Raw genomic sequence first — 25,283 nt, 5'->3', positions numbered from 1 at the left:
CGGTCTTCTGGGACTATTCCTTGACACTGGGTCATGCACGTTTCTCAGGGTGTGGTTGTTGTGTTGTCAACCATTATTATGTGTCTGTGTGTTTGTTAGGGGAGGCAGCCAGTACTTAACCAACAATTTTTACCCGCGGTCTCTTGGTCAACACCCGCGATCTCTTGGTCAACACCCGCGGTCTCTTGGTCAACACCCGCGGTCTTAGTCACCTGCGTCTCTTAACACCAGTTTACAGACTCCTCCACGCGGTTCATAAATCCTTATCGTGTAGTGTTAAAAGTTTGGGTTAGGGGAGAGAGGAGAGAGAGAGTTACTGGCCTATACCTCTGTAAATATTGTTAGGTTACTGGTGGCTTTGTATGAGAGAGGGAGAGAGAGGGTGGATGACGCAAGGAGAGGGATGGATGAGAGGATGGTTGAAAGGGCGGGTAAGAGGGGTGAGTGGGGGATGGATGAGAGGGGTGAGTGGGAGAGGGAGCCTTCAGACAGAGCCGTTCCATTAAACACTCGTCCCTCAATTTCCGGTCTGAGACATCCTCAATTAATGGTATCAGCCATTGTCCTCACGACCCTTCTGTCTTGATGCATACTAACTCTCTCTCTCTCTCTCTCCATATCAGGTTGAGGGAGAATACACCTTACTCCCCTCAACTTCTCCTACCACCCCGTCACCGTTTTCCTCATTTTCCCTTCTTCTCCCCTTCTCCCTCCTCCCTCCCCAGCACCGTCTTTATATCTCCCCCACACACAGGAGCTGCCACCACCCCTCCCTCCCCTCTTAACATTATTATGAACACAGTTTCATTTAAGAGATGTGATGATATATTGTTTGACTACATGCCTACCTAACAACCAAACCTACCTACCCTAACCTAACCAAACCAAACCTAACGCTGTCTGCCCCTTTTCTTCTTCACACTTTCCTCCTATTTCCTCTCTTCTCCTTCATCCCTCCTCTTTCACTTTTTGTTTCATTCCCTCTCCCCCCTTTCCTCTCCGCCCCCACGCCCCCCCCACGCCCCCACGCCCTCCACGCCCACCCCTCCGCCCCCCCAGTCACAGTCTTAAGGGATAGTTACTGGATAAGCCCCGTCCTCTCACCCTCAATGTCTCGTTATTGTTTAGTTACTAGGGGAGGTATTACTGAGGAAGGGAGGTGTTACTAGGGACGGGAGGGAGAGATGTTACTAGGGGAGGGTGGTAGATTAGTTTCAGGGTGATTAGTCTCTTGATAATAATCCATCTATTGTTTCACCTCTCCCCTCTCTTCTGTACCTCCTTCTTCCTTGTCCTTTTCTCCTCTTACTTGTTCCTATTCTTCTATGTTCTCCTCTCTTCCTTGCCCCTCCTTCTTCCACCTATTTTCCTTCCTCTTTCTCCCATCCCCTCCTACCCCTCCTCCTCTTCCCCCTCACCTCTCCTCTTCCCCCTCCCCCACCTCTCCTCTTCCCCTCCCCACCTCTCCTCTTCCCCCCCTCCTCACCTCTCCTCTTCCCCTCCCCACCTCTCCTCTTCCCCTCCCCACCTCTCCTCTTCCCCCCCTCCCACCTCTCCTCTTCCCCCCCCTCCCCACCTCTCCTCTTCCCCCTCCCCACCTCTCCTCTTCCCCCTCCCCACCTCTCCTCTCCCCTCCCACCTCTCCTCTCCTCTCCCCACCTCCTCTCCTCCCCCCTCCCCTCTCCTCTTCCCCCCCTCCCCACCTCTCCTCTTCCCCTCCCCACCTCTCCTCTTCCCCCCTCCCCCACCTCTCCTCTCCCCTCCCCCCACCTCTCCTCTCCCTCCCCACCTCTCTCCTCTCCCTCCCACCTCTCTCCTCTCCCCCTCCCCACCTCTCCTCTCCCCCCCCTCCCCACCTCTCCTCTCCCCCTCCCCACCTCTCCTCTCCCCCACCTCTCCTCTCCCCCTCTCCTCTCCCCCTCCCCCACCTCTCCTCTCCCCACCTCTCCTCTCCCCACATCTCCTCTCCCCCCACCTCTCCTCTCCCCCACCTCTCCTCCCTCTCCTCTCCTCTCCCTCTCCTCCTCCCATCTCCCCTTTTCTCCCCCTTCCCACCTCTCCTCTTCCCCTTCCTCTACTTATCCCTTCCTTTCTCCCCCCTTCTCCCACCTTTATCTCCTCCCCACCTTTCCTCTCCTCCCCACCTCCCCCACACATCTCCCCATCTCACTTCCTCCCCTCCTCCTCCCCCACCTCCCCCACCTCCCCACCTCCCCCCACCTCCCCACCTCCCCCCACCTCCACCTCCCCCCCACCTCACCTCCTCCCCCCTCCACCTCCTCCCCCCCTCACCTCCTCCCCCACCTCCCCACCTCCCCCTCCCCACCTCACTCCCCCCCTCCTCCCCGCCATTGTCAGGAACATACACCCCTCCAGTACTAATCAATAGGACAATTATTAATGTGTGTTTCGACTGCTAAATACTGAAAGAACATAGTGTAGACCTCACCCTTCACCTCACCTCTCCCCTCACCCCCCTCCCCTCACCCCTCTTGGTTCTTGGAGGGAGGGTGAAAAGGAGGACTTGTAGGATGAGGATGGTGTAGTGAGGGGTAGGAAATGAGGTGGTGTGAGTAAGAAGATGGTAGTGAGTGAGGACATAATAGTGAGGTGTGTGGTGATGTGTGGTGAGGTAGGCATAGTGTGGTGTGTGGTGTGGTGGTGTGGTGAGGGAGGAGGGATGGTGTGGTGTGGTGTGGTAGGATGGTATGGTGTGGAGGTGGTGTGGCTGAGGGTGGGGATGGTGTGGTGTGTGTGGTGTGGTGGTGTGTGGTGGGGGTGGGGTGTGTGGTGGTGGTGTGGTGGGGGTAGGGATGGTGTGGTAGTGTGGTGTGGTGGGGGTAAGGGGATATTGTGATGTGTGGTGTGGTGTGGTGTGTGGTGGGGGTAGGATGGTGTGGTGTGGTGTGGATAGGATGGTGTTGTGTGGAGGTGGTGTGGTGAGGGTAGGGATGGTGTGGTGGTGTGTGGTATGGTGGTAGTGTGGTGGGGAGGATGGTTTGATGGTGTGGTGGGGTAGGGATGGTGTGGTGTAGGGATGGTGTGGTGTGGAGGAAGTGTGTGTGGATATGTAGTGAAGTGGTGGTTAGAAGAGGTAGAGGTAGGTGACTGGCCTGGTTGACTGGATTGGTTGATGGAAACTAGACTGGTTGACTGTTTTGGTTAACTGGCCTGGTTGACTGGTTTGTTGCGCCTGGACTGGTTTGGTTGACTGGCTGACTGGCCTGGTTAACTGGCCTGGTTGACTGGTTTGGTTGACTGGCCTGGTTGACTGGTTTGGTTGACTGGCCTGGTTGACTGGCCTGGTTGACTGTTTTGGTTGACTGGCCTGGTTTGGCCTGGTTGACTGGTTTGGTTGACTGGCCTGGTTGACTGTTTGGTTAACTGGCCTGGTTGACTGGCCTGGTTGACTGGACTGGTTGATTGTTAGCAGAAGTGAGGTTGACTCGATGACGTCATTACCTGATGTTTACAAAATACAAATATGGCTGCCATCTTCCCCTCTCTCTCCTCCCTACCCTCTCCTCCCTACCCCCTCTCCTCCCTTCCTATCACCCTTCCCATCACCCTCCATCCACCCTCCCACCCCTTCCCCCATCCCCTCCCATCACCCTCCCCCACCCTTCCCCATCACCCTCCTCCCCTTCCCACCCCTTCCTATCACCCTTCCCCATCACCCTCCCATCACCCTCCACCCTTCCCCATCACCCTCCCCCCCCTCCCCATCCCTTCCCCATCACCCTCCCCACCCTTCTCCCTCCCCGTGTATGGCCTCGGTGATAGTGTTGATAGTTAATTAAGGTGTAACAAGATTTTAGGATTGTGTGGAGCGGCTGGGATACGCCCCTCTACCCTCTCCTCCCCTTCTTTACCTCACCACCACCACCACTACTACCACTATCAGGGCTACGTTTGTGTTGATAGTGGTGATGGTGTCTAGTAATGCTAGTAGTATAGTAGTTGTAGTAGTTTTAAATAACCCGGTATTAAGACAGATCAGTAACCCGTGACTCAGGGGGTGTCACTCCAAGGGGCGTCACTCAGGGGCGTCACTCAGGGGCGTCATTCTGTGTGTGTGTGTGGCGCCCGAGGTCCAGCCACCAGGTACTGTGAGCGAGTGTGAATCATAACAGTACAATAGAGGGAGAGATCGATGTACTGTGCCTCTCGTAGTTAAGGGGGTGGTGGGAAGGAGGAGGGGTGGTTGATGAGGTGAGGGAATGATGATGGTATGGGAGGGTGGGGAGTGGTTGATGGTGTGGGAGGAGGACGATGGTGTGGGAGGAGGGGTGTTAGGAGAGGAGGGAAGAAGGTATAGAGAGGAGAGAAGAAGGAATAAGTGGTTAATGATTAGGGACGGGGAGAGGTGATGAGGGGGAAGAAGAACAGTGAAGAGGAAGTGTTAATGGTGGTGGTTGTTGTTGGCGGCTGTTGTAACGGTGGTAGTAGTTGTGGTTGGTGTTTTATTATTATTATTATTATTATTATTATTATTATTATTATTATTATTATTTATTATTTATTATTATTATTATTTTACTATTATTTTATTATTATTATTATTATTATTATTATTATTATTATTATTATTATTATTATTATTATTATTATAACTATTATTTATTATTATTATTAATATTCAAGGCAAAAACTAAAAAAATATCAACCCTCAACAATATGACCTGACCTGACTTGACCTGACCTGCTGACGGAAATAATTGTATTCTTGACCTCTAATTACTTATTCCCATGAGTCTCTACATAGCCTCCAGTCTACAGTGACCTATCATGACCTATTCATAGCTTGACCTGGTGTGTGGAGGATTTCTTCTGACCTGACTTGCCCTGATGTTGTAATATTTATATCCGGCCTCAAGGGTAGCGAGGATAGCCAGAGAGAGAGAGAGAGAGAGACCTATACAAACATTACGACCTGGAATTTAATATACTACACATTCACACACCAAAACTCCTCCCACCCGTCCCCACCATCATTTACAGTGAGCGTCGCCTCTCCACACTATTGATTCCTGTATCAAATGTAATTAACGAGAAAGTACATTAATTTAGCCTGACAGTAAAATGGTGGAGGGTGGAAGGGAGTGAGTGTTTGTTTACATGGCGGGCTGTTAGTGTACCGTCCTGCCGCTAGGTGACTCTTAGATGCTAGTCAAATGAAAAACTATCGTGAATGTTAATGTCAAAATGTTCTTTATTTGTTACTTAAAACTATAAAATTGATGTTAAGGTTCCATATTTACCGAGGTTCTTAACTGATATATAAATGCACGTAATAATAGTGGTGATAGAATGCACGTGATTAATGGTAACGATATGTAAATGCACGAAATTAATGGTAACGATATATAAATGCACGTAATTAATGGTAACGATATATAAATGCACGTAATTAATGGTAATGATATATAAATGCACGTAATTAATGGTAACGATATATAAATGCACGTAATTAATGGTAACGATATATAAATGCAATAATTACCGATACGATATATAAATGCACGTAATTGATGGTAACGATATATAAATACACGTAAGGGACTAGGTAGTTATGGTGTCGTAATGAGGATAATTAGGCTGTGGTTGCTTCTATAATTAGGTGTGTCTTTAAGGGCGATTATAGCATGGCGAACCGCTGATTATACTCGCCTCTGATAACACCTTCCTCGTCACTGTCAATTAAGTTATTAAAGTAATCTTATAACTTAATATTGTTTACTTGTGTGTGTGTGTGTGTGTGTGTGTGTGTGTGTGTGTGTGTGTTAGAGAGAGAGAGAGAGTTGAAGACAGACAGACAGACAGACAGGTGAAGTGGATGGTATACAGTATACACACAGGTCATGCATGGTCAAGCACGAGCGGGTTGAGCCAGTACAGGTATCAGGGGACCTGTGCTTGAGTACACACACACACACACACACACAAACAAACCTTAACTACCAAGCGTACAAACATACACTGTAAAACAATTTATGGAGGAATCGTGTGTGTGTGTGTTTTAATGGTAAGTGTGTGTGTGTGTGTGTTTTTGTGTGTGTGTTTTTAATGTAAGTTGTCAGGTGCGTGCTTTCCTCTCAACTAAAACCAGGTACCCTTTCACAGCAGGGTCGACTAGGTGGGGGTGGAGGCGTTACAACTAAATCTCCCTTCCCCTCTTATCGTCCTCTATCGTCTTACCTCGCCAGAGTTGAGTGTTATCTCTCTGGGCGCTCAGTCAGATCTATTTGTCTATCTTATCGCAAACAACACTATTTTTTTTCGGCATACTTTTTAAAATGATTCTTGGAGGCGTCATCACGGCGGGAGGAAGAAGAGGGAGGAGGGAGGGAGGGGTGTCGGGAGGAGGGGTGTCGGGAGAGGGTAACAGGGTATAGGAGGGAAGGAGGCATCAGGAGAGGTGGGAGGGAGGAGGGAGCATCAGGAGGTGGGAGAAGGGAGGGGGTAGAAGTGTGAGGGAGGGAGGGAGAGGGAGGGGGTCAGGGTGAGAGAGTTTGGCTGGCCTCCCCCATAAATCTGGTTTGGGATTCGATTCAAGTTTGATTTTTAAGATTTAGTGAACGAGATAAGTAATGTATGTATGTATGTATGTATGTATGTATGTAGTATGTATGTAGCTACACACCATCGCTATTAGTCTATGTCCCTGTACTGATGTATGGAGGCCTCACTATGACCCTCATGCCTTGAAGACCACACCGGTACAGTCTACTCTAACTCATCCTGAGTCACTTACACACTGTCCTGGGGCTTAACGAGAGCTTTAGTGAGCCTGGGATTGTTCTCACACACCACACACACACGTACGTCAGCTTACTAGTTTCCTGAAATTCATGCGCTTATTTCAGTGCATTTGATCTGTGCACTTGAGTTCATAAATGCCTCCTCTGAAATGTTTCCGTATTAGTGTGTGTCTCTAAAAGGGGAATAAATATATCATAACTTGTACTTTATTTACACACACATAGGTAATAAATAAATAACATATATGATTTACATCAACTGTAACCCAAGGCAATCTGTTTTTCCTACTATCATTTTGAGATTTTAATATTTTTTTTCACTTCTGCAATTCTTACTTTGTTCTTATATATCCTAATACTACTGTTCAGTTTAAAGAACAGATATTTTGTCAAAGAAGGGTAAAACATCCTGGGGTACATCAACTCTTATCTTAGACACAATTGTTTTGAAACAGTCTTTCTCCTCCATAAGACTGTCCCCATGTACAGCCTTAAATAAGTCTCTCATAATGGTTAATAGTGTCAGAAGGAACATACAGTTCACCTTTGTTTATTTCCTCTGTCCAAATTTTGGTCATGGATGTGCACTCAGTGACTTTCTGGCCTAAGTGAGGGTATTTAACTTTTTGTCTACTTCATTGCCAGTATCCAAGTCTTTGAAACAGTGATTAGTTAGTTCTACTGCCAGCTCTCTGTCATTGAAAGGTGTACCTTTATTGTTCGTCTAAGATCAATATTTCTTGGCAAGCAGTCAAAAGTATCATTAGTTGTGTTAGATTTCTCAGAAATTAGTGAAACGTCTTTTCCCGGGAGTAACTTCTTGAACTTAAAATTCACAGCATTTGGATGGTCGTAGGTTCCATGCACCCAAACAAATGCTCCAGACAACCTTGATTTAGTTTTCTAGTTAGAATGAATTCAGGATTAAAAGACTTGTGGAGCATTTTGTACAACCCTATAAATGACTTGGACGATAATATTACCCCTTTCTGAAACTTGTAAAGGCCCTTCAACAGTGGCTCGGCATCTCTGCAGCACTGAGGCCAGTTCAATGAAAATGTACCACGTCACAAAATATTATATTGATTGTGTACACGCAAATGGCCCGGGTCAGAATGGGGTCAACTTGTCAAGCACACGCAGGCAGAGTGGATTAGCTAATGCCATCACTCCCACCTGACCTCGAACCTCACTTGCTCGCCGTCTGACCTCACTACATTGACCTTGACCTAACCTAACCCAACTCGTATATAGTTATCGTAGTCTGTATGTAGTCATTGTAATCTATATGTTTAACTGAATGTTATAAAATCAGTTACTTCAAGAAGCTATGTTAAAGTGGTGTTAAAACAGATAGGTATTTAACCGGAAGATGATGTTATCAGGTTATCTGGAATGAGTTACAGTGTTTATCAGCAGTGGGGAGGAGCTATGGTGTGGTGCGTGTGTGTCCCAGTGTCTAAGTCAGCCAACCTCCAACACCTCCCACCGCAGTCGTGATAGAGCAAACGCCATAGCTACTTGTCACTTATTCAGTGTTCTCTAAGTTACTCACGCTGTTAGTTTCGAGTTACTGTGTGGACTGTGGATATATATATATATATATATACATTGGAAAATCAGGCTAGGAATTATAATGAAGTGTAAATATATGTTTTGACGTTTGAAAAGTGACCTTAACTAGAGCGTTTGAATTCGTGCGTTTTCATCCGTTGTGTGACTATAGGCTTTTAACTGTTGTATTAATTTCCAATCTTTTCCTCGTTCCAGTCATTTACGAATCCTTAGACGAAATCAATTCTTATTTTTTATTGACTACGATTGTCAGATATAGGTCTTATAAAACACTCAAACACAGATGTCGAAGTAAATTATTGAAACACAAACTAACACATGGTGGACTGTGAACATAGCATTAGCCTCGTACGAATATAAATCTATCTTGAACGGAACTACTAAACAACATGGGTTAGTTTACAAGCTGCTGAAATACTGCATTGGATAGTGACACTGAACATGTTATTGATTGTCCTAGTCTGTCTGTCTGTCTGTCTGTCTGTCTGTCTGTTAATAGTTTGTAAATAGTGAGAACATAATTTAAGTAGTTTATATTATAGAGACGTACAATAACTTTGATTATTGCATGTATAAACCGTTTAGTAGGTCATGCTTGACTTAAAAGATGTGTGGTGGTGTGGTGTTGTGTGGTGTGGTGTATTGTGTGGTATTGTGTTGTGGAGGTATTTGTTGGTTTAATGTTATCACTGCGCTTCAACAACTAAGGTCTTTTAACTTTTTTGAGTACGATGATTTGGCACCTTGCGTATGATGATTTGACCCCTTTAGTACAATGGCATAATTCCTTCAGTTGCCATGATCGTGTTCAAGGGGTCATATCATCGTACTTAAAGTGAGGCAGATCATCGTACTCAAAGGATCAAATCATTGTACTCAAAGGATTGCCATCGTACTCAACGGGGTTAAATATCATACTCAAAGGGGTAAAATCATCCTCAAAGGGTTAAATCATCATCCACAGGGGGGGTTAGATCCTCCTCCTTAAAGGGTTAAATCATCGTACTCAAGGAATTGTCATAAGAAATAGAACTGTATATATTACTTTTGAGTACAACCTACATTAGCATTAGCATCTATTATTTATCAGTGCTATCAATATATTTTAAGCCACAGTGACGCATTACAAGTTTGGGTTCAGATTAGTTCATGTTGGTCAGTGTACATGGGCTACAGTGTACTCTTAACATGGGCTACAGTGTACTCTAACATGGGCTACAGTAATACTCTAACATGGCTACAGTATGCTCTAACATGGGCTACAGTGTACTCTAACATTTAAGTTTCAAATTCTTAAATTCCTCTTGGGATGTTATTAAACCTTTTCCTTGTTAATTTATAGTTTTTTTTTTTGTAAATTTGATGTGTGTGTGTGTGTGTGTGTGTGTGTGTGTGTGTGTGTGTGTGCAACAGGAAGGAGAGAGAGAGAGAGAGAGAGAGAGAGAGAGTTACGTCACTTTATGCAATATTAGGGTGAGGCAGTTCTTGAGGTCTCCGTCTTGGTGTCAGCTTTCCGAAGTGATTTCCGCTCTGTTGTTGTCTTGGGAGGCGGGGTCAGGGGTCACTTGCAAGGTCAGAGGTCACTTGTGAAGGTCAGGATGTCACATGCTGGGTTCAGGAGGTCACGTACACGGTCAAAAGTAACTTGCAAGAGTCAGGAGTTCACTTGCAAGGGTCAGGAGGTCACGTACACGGTCAAAAGTAACTTGCAAGAGTCAGGAGGTCACGTTCATTCAAGGTCATGTTCCTCCAAGGTCATGGGTCGTGGGTGAAGGCTGAGGGGGTGTGTTTGCTCGTGTTTGTTATCGCGTCAACACATTTCATGACGCCGATATCAGATAACACTTGAATTTTGAGAAGTTTATAAGATAGTTTAAATCCTGCCAAGATGCCACCGTCAGTTAACAAAGATAGTGGTTATCGGGGAAGCTGTATTGGGTGCTGTGTGGGGTAGCCGCTCTTTACGCCTACTTGGTGGCGATAGTGATAGAGGTGGGGGTGGTAGTAGTGGTGGAGGGTGTGGTGATAGTGGTGGAGGGTGTGGTGATAGTGGTGGAGGGTGTGGTGATAGTGGTGGGGGTTGTGACATAGGATGATGATAGTGGGAGTGATGGTTGTGATGATGGTAATTGCTGGTGATGGTGTTAGTATTGTATTATTTGTTTACGTTTTATTGAGATACACAAGTTTTATTATTATTATTTTTATTATTATTATTATTATTATTTTTTTTTTTTTTACTTTTTTATTTAATTGTAATATTTTAATTAATCTTTTCAAAATAACTTTACATATGAACCTTAAATTCCAATAATAATATAACTAAAAAATATTAATATGTTCGTATCCCACCCGTACCACTTCCTCCCCTCCACTCACATCACTGGGTTTTCATATCATTAACACTGTACTAAATCGCTGACTAAATGGTTGATTAGAGAGAAAATTATAATATTATGTGATTAACTTTGTCTCAGATGCCATTAATGCCTTCAAACATCTTTATTAATGGAGTATTTGACGCCAGTATTAGGAAGAATTTATTTAAGTCACTGCAAGATGTAATTGAGTTCGTTACCCGCATCATGTTAATATACTGTAGAAGGTAATGTTATAATGTACTACTGCGCTTTAACTACTAGTTAAGGTCTTTAAACGTGTACATTAATTATATAAATATTCAAAGGGGTAATGCATCGATATTTATTTACATGACCTGTATCTACGACATTGGTGATTTTCTTCTTAAAGGGATCATTATTATAATTATTTACCGAAGTATTTCGTCATACTTATTGGTATCCAGTTTTAATTAGTAATCTCATTGGATATAAACATATTTACTGTATCTAATGACCGATGACGTGTGTGGTGCAGTAATCGGATAAAATAGTTTTGTTGTATTTTTAAAAGATACTGTATTCAGATTAGTACGAAAATAGGACTAGAATTGTATGTTATATGTGTATTAATTGCTATAACTAACTACGTGTTAATAAGGTAAATAAATCATATGTATGTTATTGTTAGTTAAGGTTAACGTTAAGTTGGATTTTTTCGGTGTAGTATAAGACGCCAAAACCGTCCTGGGAGAAAAATTCACACATACACCCCGCTATTGATCATCCTAGGAGAAAAAATGACAGTATATAGAAACTAACTAGCGGAATCACTCTTTCGCGAGGCCACGGTAGGACGCAACCCTCCGGGAGGCTCCACATTGTCTCACTGTAGTGCATTAAGGTAGACCACATTTTTGGTTTTGCCATTAGCAGCAAGTATGTACAGATTTTTGCCAGTTCCCACTCTGGAGCATCCAACATAGAACTGTCCATGAGAGAAGCAACGAAACACCAGGTTTAGGCCAACCATCTTTAGGGACTGTCCCTGGCTTTTGTAGATGGTCATGGCAAAGCTCACTTTAACCGGGAACTGAAGTCGCTTGAACTCAAATGGCAGGTCAGTGGTGATGAGAGGTATCCTTGTTATAAAAACGTCCTCTTCTTTAGCTTTTCCTGTCAGTATTGTAGCTTCCAGTACATGTTGCATCATGTTCTTCACCACCAGTCTTGTGCCATTGCAGAGGATTGGTGGTTCAAGATTTCTTTAAGAGCATTATAGGAGTTCCAATCTTGAGAGTGAGGTGGTGAGGAGGCATTCCAGCGGGCTCCAAAGAATTAAAGAATTCTGCAGAGTACTGGACTGCTTGATCCTGGTCGATAACTGTATCAACGGATTTGAATGAGGTCTCACTGCCTGGAAGCTGTCTGAGTAGAGTCATATTGATTTCAGCCACTGTTTCATTCTTTGGTGCCAGAATTGCGCGTTCACGCAGCCACTTGTGATCCTTGTAGTGGTGGATAATGTTTGGGTAGACCATGTTAGTGAGCTCAGTTGAGGACTTTACAACATTTTCACATCCTTGAGGAATGATTATTTGTCCTTCTGAATCAACAGGGAAAGTTCCATTCCCAATCTGTAGTATAAGGTTTGCAAACCGTCCAGCATCCTGATCTCCTTGTAGATGTACTCTCATGTTTGTGGATAGGGTGAGTGTCTGAACACTTCTCCAAAGGTATGATGCCTTGAAGCACGCATTCAGTTCATCAGCTGGAGTGCTTCGAGGAATGACAGGTAGGGTCTGGCGAAAGTCTCCAGCAATGACCATTGTAATGCCACCCATGAGCTGGTCATTTTCTCGTATGTCTTGCAAGGTCCTGTCCAATGCTTCAAACGCTAACTTGTGAGACATAGCGCATTCATCCCAGACTATGAGGCTGCATTTTTCTAGGAGTTTTGCCTTTACTGATCCTTTTTTGATGTCGCACACTGGATTCTCATTGTGAGCGAGGTTGAGAGGCAGTTTAAAAGTTGAGTGTACAGTACGTCCTCCTTCTAGTAGTGTTGCGGCAATGCCTGAGGATGCCACAGCAAGAGCAATTTTCCCCTGATGACGTACTTTGGCCAACAGAAGGTTGATGAGGAATGTTTTTCCTGTTCCGCCAGGTGCATCGAGAAAGATCATACCTCCATGGTCCGCCTGTATCGCTTGCAAGATCTGTTCATAAGCATTTACTTGATCAGGCACCAGGTGAAGCTCATTTTCTTCAAGAAAATTCACCAGAACTTCAACTGAGTAGTCTGTGTCTCTGAGCAACTCCCTGTTTGCAACTACTGATTCTTCTCGGTTTGGGGAAGGCAATCAAAAATCAGTCAGGTTTTTTTCCGCATAGCACCATCACCTTGTCTTCCAGCATGATCAGAGCCCTGTTGAACATGTCATCCATGAACTCAATCTCTTGATCTCTTGACCAGGATGTTCTCTTCTTGCTTGATGAAGCAGATCCTCTGAAAGACTTTCTTGGTGGTTTTTCCAGAGCTGGCTTGGGTTGGAAAGTCCACATGTAGCAATCATGATGGCAAACAGGTTCCTCATTCTCATTGGCGATTGAGTAGCTGCTGCCTCTTCTAATGTGTCATTCCAGTGACCATCATCTTCCAGTAGGCCAAGGAGAGTGCACGCTTCCTGATAGGTTCTGCAGACTTGTCCATTCACTGTCTTGAGTGCTGCATATGATGTTGGGCCACGGATGTGGTGCAAAGGTAGTCTCAAACAATAGCACGTTCAGAATTCTAAGAAAGAATACATATAACACCACCCATCATCACTACATATAACACCACCCATCATCACTACATATAACACCATCCATCATCACTACATATAACACCATCCATCATCACTACATATAACAACATCCATCATCACTACATATAACACCATCCCATCATACATAACACCACCCATCATCACTACATAACACCATCCATCATCACTACATATAACACCACCCATCATCACTACATATAACAACATCCATCATCACTACATATAACAACATCCATCATCACTACATATAACAACATCCATCATCACTACATATAACACCACCCATCATCACACTACATATAACACCACCCATCATCACTACATATAACACCATCCATCATCACTACATATAACACCACCCATCATCACTACATATAACACCACCCATCATCACTACATATAACAACATCCATCATCACTACATATAACACCATCCATCATCACTACATATAACACCATCCATCATCACTACATAACACCACCCATCATCACTACATATAACACCATCCATCATCACTACATATAACACCACCCATCATCACTACATATAACAACATCCATCATCACTACATATAACACCATCCATCATCACTACATATAACACCATCCATCATCACTACATATAACACCATCCATCATCACTACATATAACACCATCCATCATCACTACATATAACACCATCCATCATCACTACATATAACACCATCCATCATCACTACATATAACACCATCCATCATCACTACATATAACACCATCCATCATCACTACAGATCGGTAAAGTAGTTTCCGAGATTCTCGTGCGGACACACAACACACACACACACACACACACACACACACACACAAACAGACATACTTCTGTGTTTTATATAGATAAGATATAGCTATACCGATATATCTCAATAGTAAGAAAATATATTACAAGGATATATGAAGATATTTTCCATATGTGACTTAGTGTTAATGATGAAAGGAAACCCCCACACACTATAGCGTTAGGTGATGAATAAAAGTTAGTCATTGAGAATATATAGTCGCCTTATTTTATAATATATATTAAGTAACAAATCAGTAGGGGAATCATAGGAGCAAAATTTGGGAGGAATAAGGATTAGAAATGCAGTGTACACGATGCTTCCCCAACCACTGCCAGGAAATTTTCTTCTTGTTTCTTTACGTCATATCACCAGTTTTGGGGCTTATATCTACTCTGCATGACTCACAAATGACTTTCGGAAAATGAAAAAGATATCGGAGTGTTTCAACATCTTGGTAGTGCTATCTTATTATTTGCCTGGGGATTGTGAAGGCAAGATAACACTTATTTATCCTTTCTTGCTTTGGTTATTCTATTTATTTACAATCTTGCTGTGATTCATGAGTATTTTAGGATGTATTTTTGTGTATGTTATTGATATGATGACCCAGAATGTGTTTACGAATGTCTATTGTGACTAGGCTTGTAAAATATGAGTGATTCGTTAATCTTTTACAAATGAACGTATGGTTTTCATGGCGGTGCAGTATTTTTTAGTGTTACATGGCGTTTTTATTGATGTAGTTGGCATTTTTATTTAGTTATTTATTTTATTTTTGCCTGGTTAGTGGGTTTTGAAGTTCGTGTGACCCATATCAGTGGGGTTTTGTTCCCGTAGTGTAGTCGTGGGTCTCGGTGGACATTGAGTCTGTATCAGAGTATAGTATGTATATAGTATACAGTATATATGTATATTTATTTATTTTTTGATAAACACTGATGTATAATTTGTGGGTGTTCATAGTGGTTTTATTATCTCATCCATAGGAAATTAAAAAATGTAATGGGTGCTAAGATACAAGCAAAATATAGAAAGACGTGATGCCAATACGACAGTTAATGAACGGTGTGTAGTATAGCAGTGCTTCCGTCGACTTGGTGTTTACGTTATCAGCTGACGTCATGGGAAGATCTATCTGATTTTTTTTTTCTCGACAAGAACTTGTATATAAAGCTTGACCCTAATCCACAACCTCAGTTTATCGCTATACCTTGCCGAGTGTGGACACCCAGTCTGCCACAGTACACGGGTTAAGTTAGTGGTTGGCAGGACTGTCTCTGCACCCACACGTACTGTAGCTATATAACAATGCATGAGAAAATAGTGATCACTGAACCTACTCGGGGGAGGAGCACACCCTTCACCAAGTTCAGGGATTGGATGAACCCCGCCAAGCTCCTACCACCCCGCTGGAGGAAGTGTCCCAACTGCACCAACAGGAAACGCAACTGCATCTGCTGGCGTCACAACAGGTGTGCTATACTAGTGAACACGTGTTTGTGGTCATAATAATGTAAAACAAGAATTCCTTCGACATACGCACACAAACAAGGAAAGTAGAGGTTGCTAAAGAGGTAAATGTCGTGTTTCCGTTTCGTATTTGTATTTCGTGTCTGTCAATGTTTCGTGTCAGTGGTATCATCAGAGTGTCATATCCCTGTAAGTGTGTGTGTGTGTGTTTTTCTTGAGTCACAGAGAGTCTTACCTTACCTGCTGTTATATGAAGAGGAGAGAACCTATCGTATTACAATAGAATCACTGGTGGCTGTCATCTGTGTGTGTGTGTGTGGGGGGGAGGGGGCTCTTTCATTGTTTCGTGTGTCTGTCTGCCTGTGTATGTGTGTCTGTCTATATATATGTGTGTGTGTGTGTGTGTGTGTCTTGCATGTCTGTCTGTCTATCTGTCTGAATAGTCTCTCTCTTAAAGTGTTTTTATAAATGTCACTTGGGATAAATTCATTTGACTTATATTATTTTATTATTAATTTATTTGTTAGGAATTATGTTATGTTTATTATAGGATATATTATTGTTTGTTTTGACCACGTGGCATTGTTTGTTTGTGTTGATAACGTAATAATTGTTGTTGTGTTTGTTTTGATGACGTGGTATTGTTGTTTTTGTTTTGACCACGTGGTATTGTTTTTTTGACCACGTGGTATTGTTTGTTTTGATGACGTGGTATTAATTGTTTGTTATTGTCGTTACAGAAGAGATGGTGTCGCTGACGAGTATATGGCAAGTGTGGGAGAGCCAGTCGACGTCATCACAGTCCCTGGAGAGAGCACTCCGCCAGGTCACCACCGTCAGGGAGGAACAGAGCATCACCATCACCACCACCACCACTTCTCCAACACACCCTCCTCTAACTCCATCAACACATTCTCCTCCACCACCACTAACCCTCTCTCCTCCTCCAACCTTCCCTCCCACACAATTCCCACCTCCAACACAAAGCCCACCCCTGCCCCCAGAAGTGTTGGAGTACCCCGGAGCTCCAACAACAGCAAGGAACAGCACCAACATACTACCAGTGGAGTACGACGCCCCGGTGTTGGTGTCATCGGTGTGTCCGGCAGCTGCCACCACAACCACGAGGGTACGGTAGACACCTTGATGCCTGGTAGTGGTGTGGGCCTGGGTGGTGGGGGACTTCCTCCACCCATCCACCAAGACACCATACACTTTAACACCTCCTCCACCACCTGCTCGTCCACCTCCAACACCAACACTTCCTCCACCTCGGCCTCCTCCTCCTCACACACTGGCGGGTTCTGCCCCCCTATTCTTGATCTGGTCGACTACAGTGGTGGCGGGTCTGATGATGATGATGATAACTACCAGGTAGATGGCGCCCACTAACAATACTTACTTGCACCTGTAGCACCTCTTGCTTGCCTGCCTGCTGCTTCTAACACCGCGCTATCACCTCCCCTAGCACCGTATTGTCACCTCCACTAGCACGACTTGCTACCACTTTAAACATCTTCATAATAACAAAATTAACAGCCGTAGTAACGCTTTCTGCTGCATGTTAGTGTGTGTGTGTAGAGCATCGTGTTCTTGGCCATGCTGATTAATCCGTCTGTATATATATGTTGTGTTGGTTACCTAAGGCCTGAGAGGGTGAGATGTCCCGACAGGTGTTAACAAGGTACCAACTCACCTGTCGGACGAGACACTTGCAACATGCCATCCTCATTAACAGTCTCTTTATGTAAACACTGTGTCTTCCATTTCCTTCATATTTTTCTTCTCTTTTAATTGTGATTTATTTATTTAATATATTTTACTTACCTTTTAATTAGATTTTCATTATAGATCATGAAAAGGTGTGTTATTATTACTGTATATTTGTATGTACTCGTTGGTAACTACTGAAGGTAAGGATGAAATTCAGGTATATTTTATCTGATTTTTTGGGGGTGAAATAAGATAAATTTATCCTTAAAATAATCCATATGAATTTAGAGATGATTTTTATAAGCAGAAATAATGATCGTATCCAGAAATAATGTGAATTTATGAATGTCGACGGTATATTGCATACAGGAGGCGCTGCACTCACTGTAAACAAACAATAGGCGAGGGGGCTACGGGCGTAAAACCTTTTAACACTACATACGACTTAACGCTAACCAAACCAATCTAAACCAAGCCCCCAGATAACGTTAGAGTGGTTAATCTTCTTGTGAAATAAACTAGAATTGGGCGAATCTTCTGGTGATCTTAGTAGCGTCACACAATTTATTCTCTCAACGCTTTATATTATTCCTTGGTCAGTAAATACAGTAGAAGGTGTTGTCGCTATATGGCGTCAGGAACAGGCAGCAATATAACGTCACAACCGATTACGTCATTAAATTGTGACGCGACGTGACGTTTGATAACAAGGAGTACACCGAGATTACACCCGTGGCTACTACACACACACACACACACACACACACTTGCCGGGAGGGGGGAGGAAACACACCTGGTAATTAATTAACCTGGAGGGAAAATCGCGAGGTGTTAACATGTTATAGCAAAGTTGAACCCAGACGAGATACTTGGCTTCTCCCTCTTCCCTCCTCCTCCTCCTCCTCCCTCCTCCTCCTCCCTCCTCCTCCCTCTCTCTTCCCTCCCTCCTTCACCCCTTCTTCACTCTCTTTTTTCTCTCCACACACATCTCTCTCTCTTTCCCTCCTCCACACACCTCTTTCCCCTCTCTCTCTCCTTCCCCTCTTTCCTCCACCCCTTCCCCTCTCTCTCTCCTCCACTTCTTCTTCCCTCTCCTATCACCTTTCCTCCCTCTCTCTCTCCCCCCACCTCTTTCCCTCTCTCTTTTCTCTTCTCCACCCCTCTCTCTCTCTTCCCTCATCCACCCCTTCCTCCCCCTCATCCACCCCTTTTCCTCTCTTTTCTCTTCTCCACCCCTCTTCCCCTCATCCACCCTTTCCCTTCCTCCCCTCATCCACCCCTTCCCTCTTTCTTCTCCCTCCACCCCTCTTTTTTCCTCCCTCCCTACCACCCTCCCCACTCACTCCTTCCTCCCCACCACCCTCTTCACCACCCCCTTCCCTCTCTGCATAAAAATTGAGAGATCTTGTAGACTGAGTGAGTGTACCGCCTCGTCACGTAGTTACAGAAGTGATACAGCGTGGTGGTCAGATACAGTTGGTTACAGTACTTCTTCCGCCCTGAGGTATACTGTGGAGAGGTGCCTTGTGTCGTGTGGGGCATTGAAAACCTTACGTATTTAGTCGACAGCATGATTGAAGTGTCGTAAGTGGTCGGCAGCAGGATTGAGGTGTCGTAAGTGGTCGGCAGCAGGATTGAGGTGTCGTAAGTGGTCGACAGCAGGTGTGAGGTGCCGCAGGTGTGGGTTGTGTCATGGTGTTGGACAGGTACAGGAAGTAAGAGCCTCCTGAAGACGCATGCTCGGGCGTTTGGTCAGTGTTTGTACAGTACACTAGCTTGTGTTGGGTCAGTCACGGTGGCTAGGTTGGTGGTGGTTGTGGTGTATACGGATGTTCACGCCCACCACACTTCCTTCCGGTGTGTTTATGTGTGTGTGTGTGTGTGCCTGTGTCTGATTGTGCCTGTGTATGATTGATGGATGACAGAGAAAGAAGAATGTTTTCGGGTTTACTGTGCTATAGAGGCAACTGTTCCCTCTCTAGGTAACATCCAAATACTGTCCAGGTGTAGATATTCGAAGGTTTAAACAGTGACAGTAGAATTTAGACAGTTTAGTATTCTATGAATTTATTTATAAGACGATAATTCAAGAGTTTGGTTCCTAAGACTCTTTTGAAAGTGAAGCTGTGACCGAGTGTGTTACATAGTTAAAACTAAAGCTCACGAGAACACCTCAGTAACTCGTAGGACAAGCTGGTCGGCCTACGATGTTTTACCTTGAGCGGTGGCAAGACAAGACCATGCACCTCCAGCGAATCAAACATAACCTCCCAAATTGAACCTTAACCACCTGACAGACGCTCATATGAACCACGCGCTGTTTTATTGTGTTAGTTGAGGTTTAATTCCGAGTCTTGTTAATCCAGAGAGGGAAAAAATACATCAGCACCATCTATTAAGAGAAAAAGTTATTAATGTGATACTCGATGCGTCGTCTCACCGCTTCCTTCTGTCAGGTTAACAAACGCTTCTCGTTATTCAATTGGTTTTTCATTTTTCAGTGTTGTGTATTTTTGGGGGCGTTAATTTGTAATAATATCGAAGTATTTGCTAATCTGTATCAATAAATTACACTGAATTATATAGGTATTATATAGTAATTAAAACAGTCAGATATTTAGAAGATTATTTAAGATATTACTATACGTGTTGTCTATTGCTCAGTGAATACCAGTCTTGTGTGTGTGTGTGTGTGTGTGTGTGTGTGTGTGTGTGTGTGTGTGTGAAGTTGACCACTGACTCACCTCCTGACCAGTTCTTGATGACTTGTCTATATTAATGTGGTAGAAATACTTTTATGTGGTGGTGGGTGGGTGTGTGAGTGCGTGACATGGGAGAGTTGGTGGCTGAGTGTGTGTGAGGACGACAGCTTCCCTCACCGTTAGTTACTGCTGCAACATGTAGAGGTGTTCACTGTGACCCACATCCCAACACGTGACTGTGTGTGACTGCGTATGTGACTGTGTGTATATACCTGCGATTTTTTTTCCCGTAGATGTGTGTGTGTGTTCGTGCCTGTGTGTGTGTTCGTGCCTGTGTGTGTGTGTGTGTGTGTGTGTAGTGAAGGAGCACCTGGCTTCCTCCTCCTGGCGGCCAGTGTGGCGACAGAGACGGAACAGGAGGTAGTGAGGTGAGGATGGTACCCGCTGCTTACCTTGAGGCTGGACCCGTGATGCAGCTGACGTAACCACTCACGAACTTAACCAGACAGAGGAACACGGGTGACTACTCAATATTTATTAACACATACCATAAGTAAAGTACTGTTGTGGTATTTTGATGACGTTACTAGACACTTATGTGTAGTTATGCTCGTTGTAGAATCAATTTTCACTTATATTATGAATCCAGTGACCCTCTCTTTCCATGGTTACTCAAGTGGCTATTATAATGTGTTACGTGAGAATGGCGCCAGACAAGTTATAAACGGAGTTGGCTATTGTGCTGGGTGACACGTCGTGCGGCTAACAGTGTACCAGAATGTCACTTATGGAGAACAATACCGCTGTGTGTCGTGCAAGAGTGATATTAGCTACAACTTAAAGGATATCTGATATTTGTCACTCCTGGGATACTGTGGTGGGTGAGGGTGTGTATGCGTGGATGGGTGAGGGTGTGTATGCGTGGGTGGGTGAGGGTGTCGGTGTGAAGGTATGTGTGTGTGAGAGTGAATGGGAGGGTTAGGGTGACACATAACACACCATATTACTAGCACCTCCAGATAGTATAATGTTATTGAATGTAACCAAACCCTCTCCTTGTTGGCTGTACTCTCCGGGGTCACTAGAGAAGAGAAGAGAAGAGAAAATGTGTTTAGGCTCGTCGGGGTTACGTGTTGTTGCTCATTTGTTGACTTTTTGATTTTATGAAACTGTTTTAACCAAGCTTAACTTAACCTACCCCCTCAAACCCCCCCAGTTAGTGTTAGGGTGTTTAATTAATCAGGTGTAATAAACTGAGGTTCGTAATCGTCATGTGCTCAATGAATTAGTTCCAGTACGTGTGTTGAATTCGCCATTGACTTGAACGTGATCAAATTCAAAGGTGTGATTGTTATGCCGTTTGCGTGCGGAGGGTCATTCTGTCATTGATCACAAGCTAACTGGCGACTGTAGGGGCCATGGAAGGAACTAGGGGTGTCACGTTTAGTCTTTGATGAAAAAAAAAAATAATTAGATACAACAGGTTATACTGAGTCACGAGTCGGCAACAGGTGATGGCCCGTACACCGCTGTCGGCCGTACGATAACGTGACAATATACAGTTATCCAATTTGTTTATATATTAAATTAAACCGTCCATACATCACAATATACATTCTCAATAAATTTATATCATTCTGTGGTATATTTGTTATCTTAGAAGGGAGTTTTTGAGGTTAAGGAAAGATTTATAGGAAAGTTTTATTGATTATATAAATGTTTGTTTACCTTTCGCTTTAAGACGTATGGTAGTGATTTTAATGAGTTGTTTTATTTTATTTGGGATAGTCTCGGTGCAAAATTGACGCCATTACGTTTGGTCTCTCTCTCTCTCTCTCTCTCTCTAACACAAAAAATCCCCGAAATAAGAGACTCGAGAACCCTAAGCAGTAGACTGATGCATTATTCTGTCCATAAGTGCTTCGGATTTACGACTCTGAATCTCGAGGTTCGTGGTTCAGGAATAAGGTGACAGGAGTTTTGTGGATGACTGTATTTAAGAGGAAAGGTAAAATGTAGGAATCAATCGCAATCCAACATGACTGAGAGACAGGCAGGCAGGACAGCAGAAGGTGAACAGGTTAGAGAAGGTTTTTCACAGGATACGGAGCAGGTTAGGTTGGTAATGTGATAGGTGTTGGTCGACCTTCAAGAGAAACAATAACAATATCAACACAAACACAACATAACCATTCGAGTGTTGCAGCTCTTAACAAACACTGTACCATTTATCCTCTCCAGAAAATAATAATAGCCACCTTAGAGTTAACACCTGTATTAGACCTCATTAGTAGATAATTAATTAACAGGTAATGATCATATGACAGGTAAGGGGTTAAAGTAGTGGTGTTGATGATGACAAGTTTGAGATGTTTGTTTAGCCTGTTGGTTCCTTCTTCTTCTTCCTCTTCATGTTTGGTTCCTCTTCCTCCCCTTCCTCACTTGTGGTTATTCCTCTCCTTTTCCTCCTTTTGGTTTCTGCTCTTCCTCCGTCAAATTTGCTCCTTCCTCGTCCTCCTCCTCCTCCTTTTCTTCCTCCTCTTACTCTCCCTTCTCATTTTCCTTCTCTTCTTCTCTTCCTCATCTTCCTTCTCTTCCTTCTCTTCCTCCTCCTTACTCTCCCTTCTCCTCTTCCTTCTCCTCCTCTGCATCTTCCCTCTCCTCTTCCTTCCCATCTTCCCCATCTTCCCTCTCCTCTTCCTTCCCATCTTCCTCCCCCTTCTCTCTTCCTCCTCTCTCCTCTCCTCTCCTCCTCCTCCTCCCTCCTCCTCCTTTCTTCCTCCTTTCCTCCTCCTCTCTTACTCTCCTTCTCATTTTCCTTCTTCTTCTTTCCTCTCTTCCTCCTCCTCTTCCCTCCTCCTTCTTCCTTCTCCTCTTCCTTCTCCTCCTCTCGCATCTCCTCCCTTCTCCCTCTTCCCTTCCTCCCCTTCCTCCTCTTTCCCTCCTCTTCCTCTCCTCTTCCTCTTCTTCCTCCTCTTCCTTCTCTCTCCTTCCTTCCTCTCTTCCTCCTCCTCTCCCTCAGTCACCTTCAGTAATCTCCAAGAGTAACAAGATTCACCCACCTCTTGACATCTGATATAATCTGATGGTCTCTCCCCTCCTCCTCCGCTCTGTTGTCGTGTCTCTCTGGTCCCCGTACCCGTCACCACACCACGTATTTCAACCCTCCTAGTTCCTCCACCCCTTGTACAATTATTCACGCCTAGTCCACAATTAAGCCTAGTACCTGTCCCACCACATCCTAGTACCACCACAACCTAGCCACCACCACACCCCTAGTACCACCAGCCCTGTACCCCACACCTTGTCTCCCCCAGCCTTATGCCACACCACCTATGTCTCCTCAGCCCTGTACCTGTATCCACCCCTAGTCCCCTAGTACCACCAGTACCACCCACACCACACACCACCTAGTACCTCCACACCCCTAGTACCACCACACCACCTAGTACCTCCACACCCTTCGTACCACACCACCTAGTACCTCCAGCACCACACCTATCTTGTACACCAACAATATTGTAATAGGCTAATCACAGGAACTGGTTTGGGTAGTTTTGGTCCGGATGCAGAAATCGACAACTGGTTTGGTAAAAAAAAAAATCTTATATTTTATGTTTTGTAATTTTGTATTCATTTATTTTATTAATTTATTAGTGTTTATTTATTGTATTTATTTATTAATTTATAATTTTGTTTTATTTACTTTTTTGTTTTGATTTGAATGATTTTTTCCTCGAGGTTTTGTAGCTGTTGTGATCTGAAGTATGTGGTATAACCCTCCCTCTTCCCTCCCTCCCTCTCCCATTCCTCCATACCCTGCATCCTCTTTCCTCTCCCATCCCTCCCTACCCTGCATCCTCTTTCTCTCCCATCCCTCCCTATCCCTTCCCTCTATCCTCCCCGGTAATCTGTGAGGCTTCATGTTGCTTGTACGAATTCCAGTGACTTGATTCTCTTGCTCTCATACTGCACTGACCATCCTCCTCCTTTCTTCTTCCTCTTTCCTCCTCCCTCTTCTTCCTCCTCTTTCCTCTTTCCTTCTAATTCTTCCCTCTTCCTCCATCCTCCTACTCCTTCCTCCTCCTCTTCTTCCTCCCTCTTCTTCCTTCCTCCATCTTCCTTCCTTCCTTCCTTCCTCCCTCTTCTTCCTTCCTCCCTCTTCCTTCCTTCCTTCCTCCCTCTTCTTCCTTCCTTCCTCTTCCCTTCTTCTCTCCTTCCTCCCCTGTATTCGCTAATTGGTTAAAAGTCTGGTTAACCAAGTGAAACAAACCTCCATGTGCGTATCTCCCTACCTTACCTCCCCCCCTCCGCCCCCCCCACCTTTATCCCCCTCCTCTCAGATTTCAGATTTGCTCCTCTCCATCACCACAAATCGTCAGGGGAGGGAGGGGGGGTTGAGCTGCGTCTGACTCACTAAAACAACCTAACACGAACTCTTGTTGGCATGTTAAAGTGGTTATGGGGGGGGGTTAGGTTAATATTCAGTTGATCCTTGTGTATTTTTGTTGTTTATTTGTAAATGTCGAAGGGTTTAGGGTTGTTGACCTGTGTGTGTGTGTGTGTGACGTCACTAATATAACAAACACCTTGAGCTGAGTGGCAGGTGTGACAGGTAAGTTTATCCCAGGTGATAGTGTGGGAATCAACCTAACCTACTCACTCACTCACCTCTTAATAACCCGCCCAGGTGTGTTGTTTCCAGTGTACTATTAACCCTCTGTACCTACACTAATTGCCCTGTCTTGACCTGACCTCGCTGTACCGGATAGGGCCACCAGATGGTCACTGTCTACCTCCGCCACACATCCTCATTGCTCCTCCAAATACGGCGCGTGACTCATACTTTTCCTCCTCGTGCCGCCGTTGCCGCAGCCTTTTTCAACCGTTTGAGCAGCTGTAGTCATTCTCGGTTGTCTAAGTAGGATAAAATAACTGCTTTCTACCTATAATATTCTCTATGTCAACCTCATGATTAAATAACTGAAGGATTTATTTCTGTGGTAGATGTTGTTAACTTGTGTGTGGTATAGTGGGTGACGTCAGATGCAGGCAGCCAGCGTCAGGACTTG

The 25,283-nt window shown here is 44.3% G+C and overlaps 1 protein-coding gene across 5 annotated transcripts in view; it reads left to right on the top strand.

Moving 5' to 3' along the window:
• The window catches only part of LOC121866018 (protein sprint-like), a 107,139-nt gene that overhangs the window by 58,217 nt on the left and 23,639 nt on the right, over nucleotides 1–25,283 (top strand). The window contains exons 1-2 of one of the 5 annotated variants that reach the window (XM_042365602.1): nucleotides 15,368–15,798; nucleotides 16,537–17,170. In XM_042365602.1, the coding sequence (XP_042221536.1) occupies nucleotides 15,635–15,798; nucleotides 16,537–17,170 (798 nt within the window). In that variant the 5' untranslated portion in view covers nucleotides 15,368–15,634. Of the gene's footprint in view, nucleotides 1–15,367; nucleotides 15,799–16,536; nucleotides 17,171–25,283 lie in introns of those variants that run through there. The other 4 variants (XM_042365600.1, XM_042365603.1, XM_042365601.1 and 1 more) reach the window with 4 other exon arrangements.

The sequence above is a fragment of the Homarus americanus genome, unplaced genomic scaffold (assembly GCF_018991925.1).
Source record: "Homarus americanus isolate GMGI-L3 unplaced genomic scaffold, GMGI_Hamer_2.0 scaffold9729, whole genome shotgun sequence".
Lineage (NCBI taxonomy): Eukaryota > Metazoa > Arthropoda > Malacostraca > Decapoda > Nephropidae > Homarus > Homarus americanus.
Note: the sequence above shows the minus strand (reverse complement) of the source record. Positions and strands in the feature narration are given on the sequence as shown.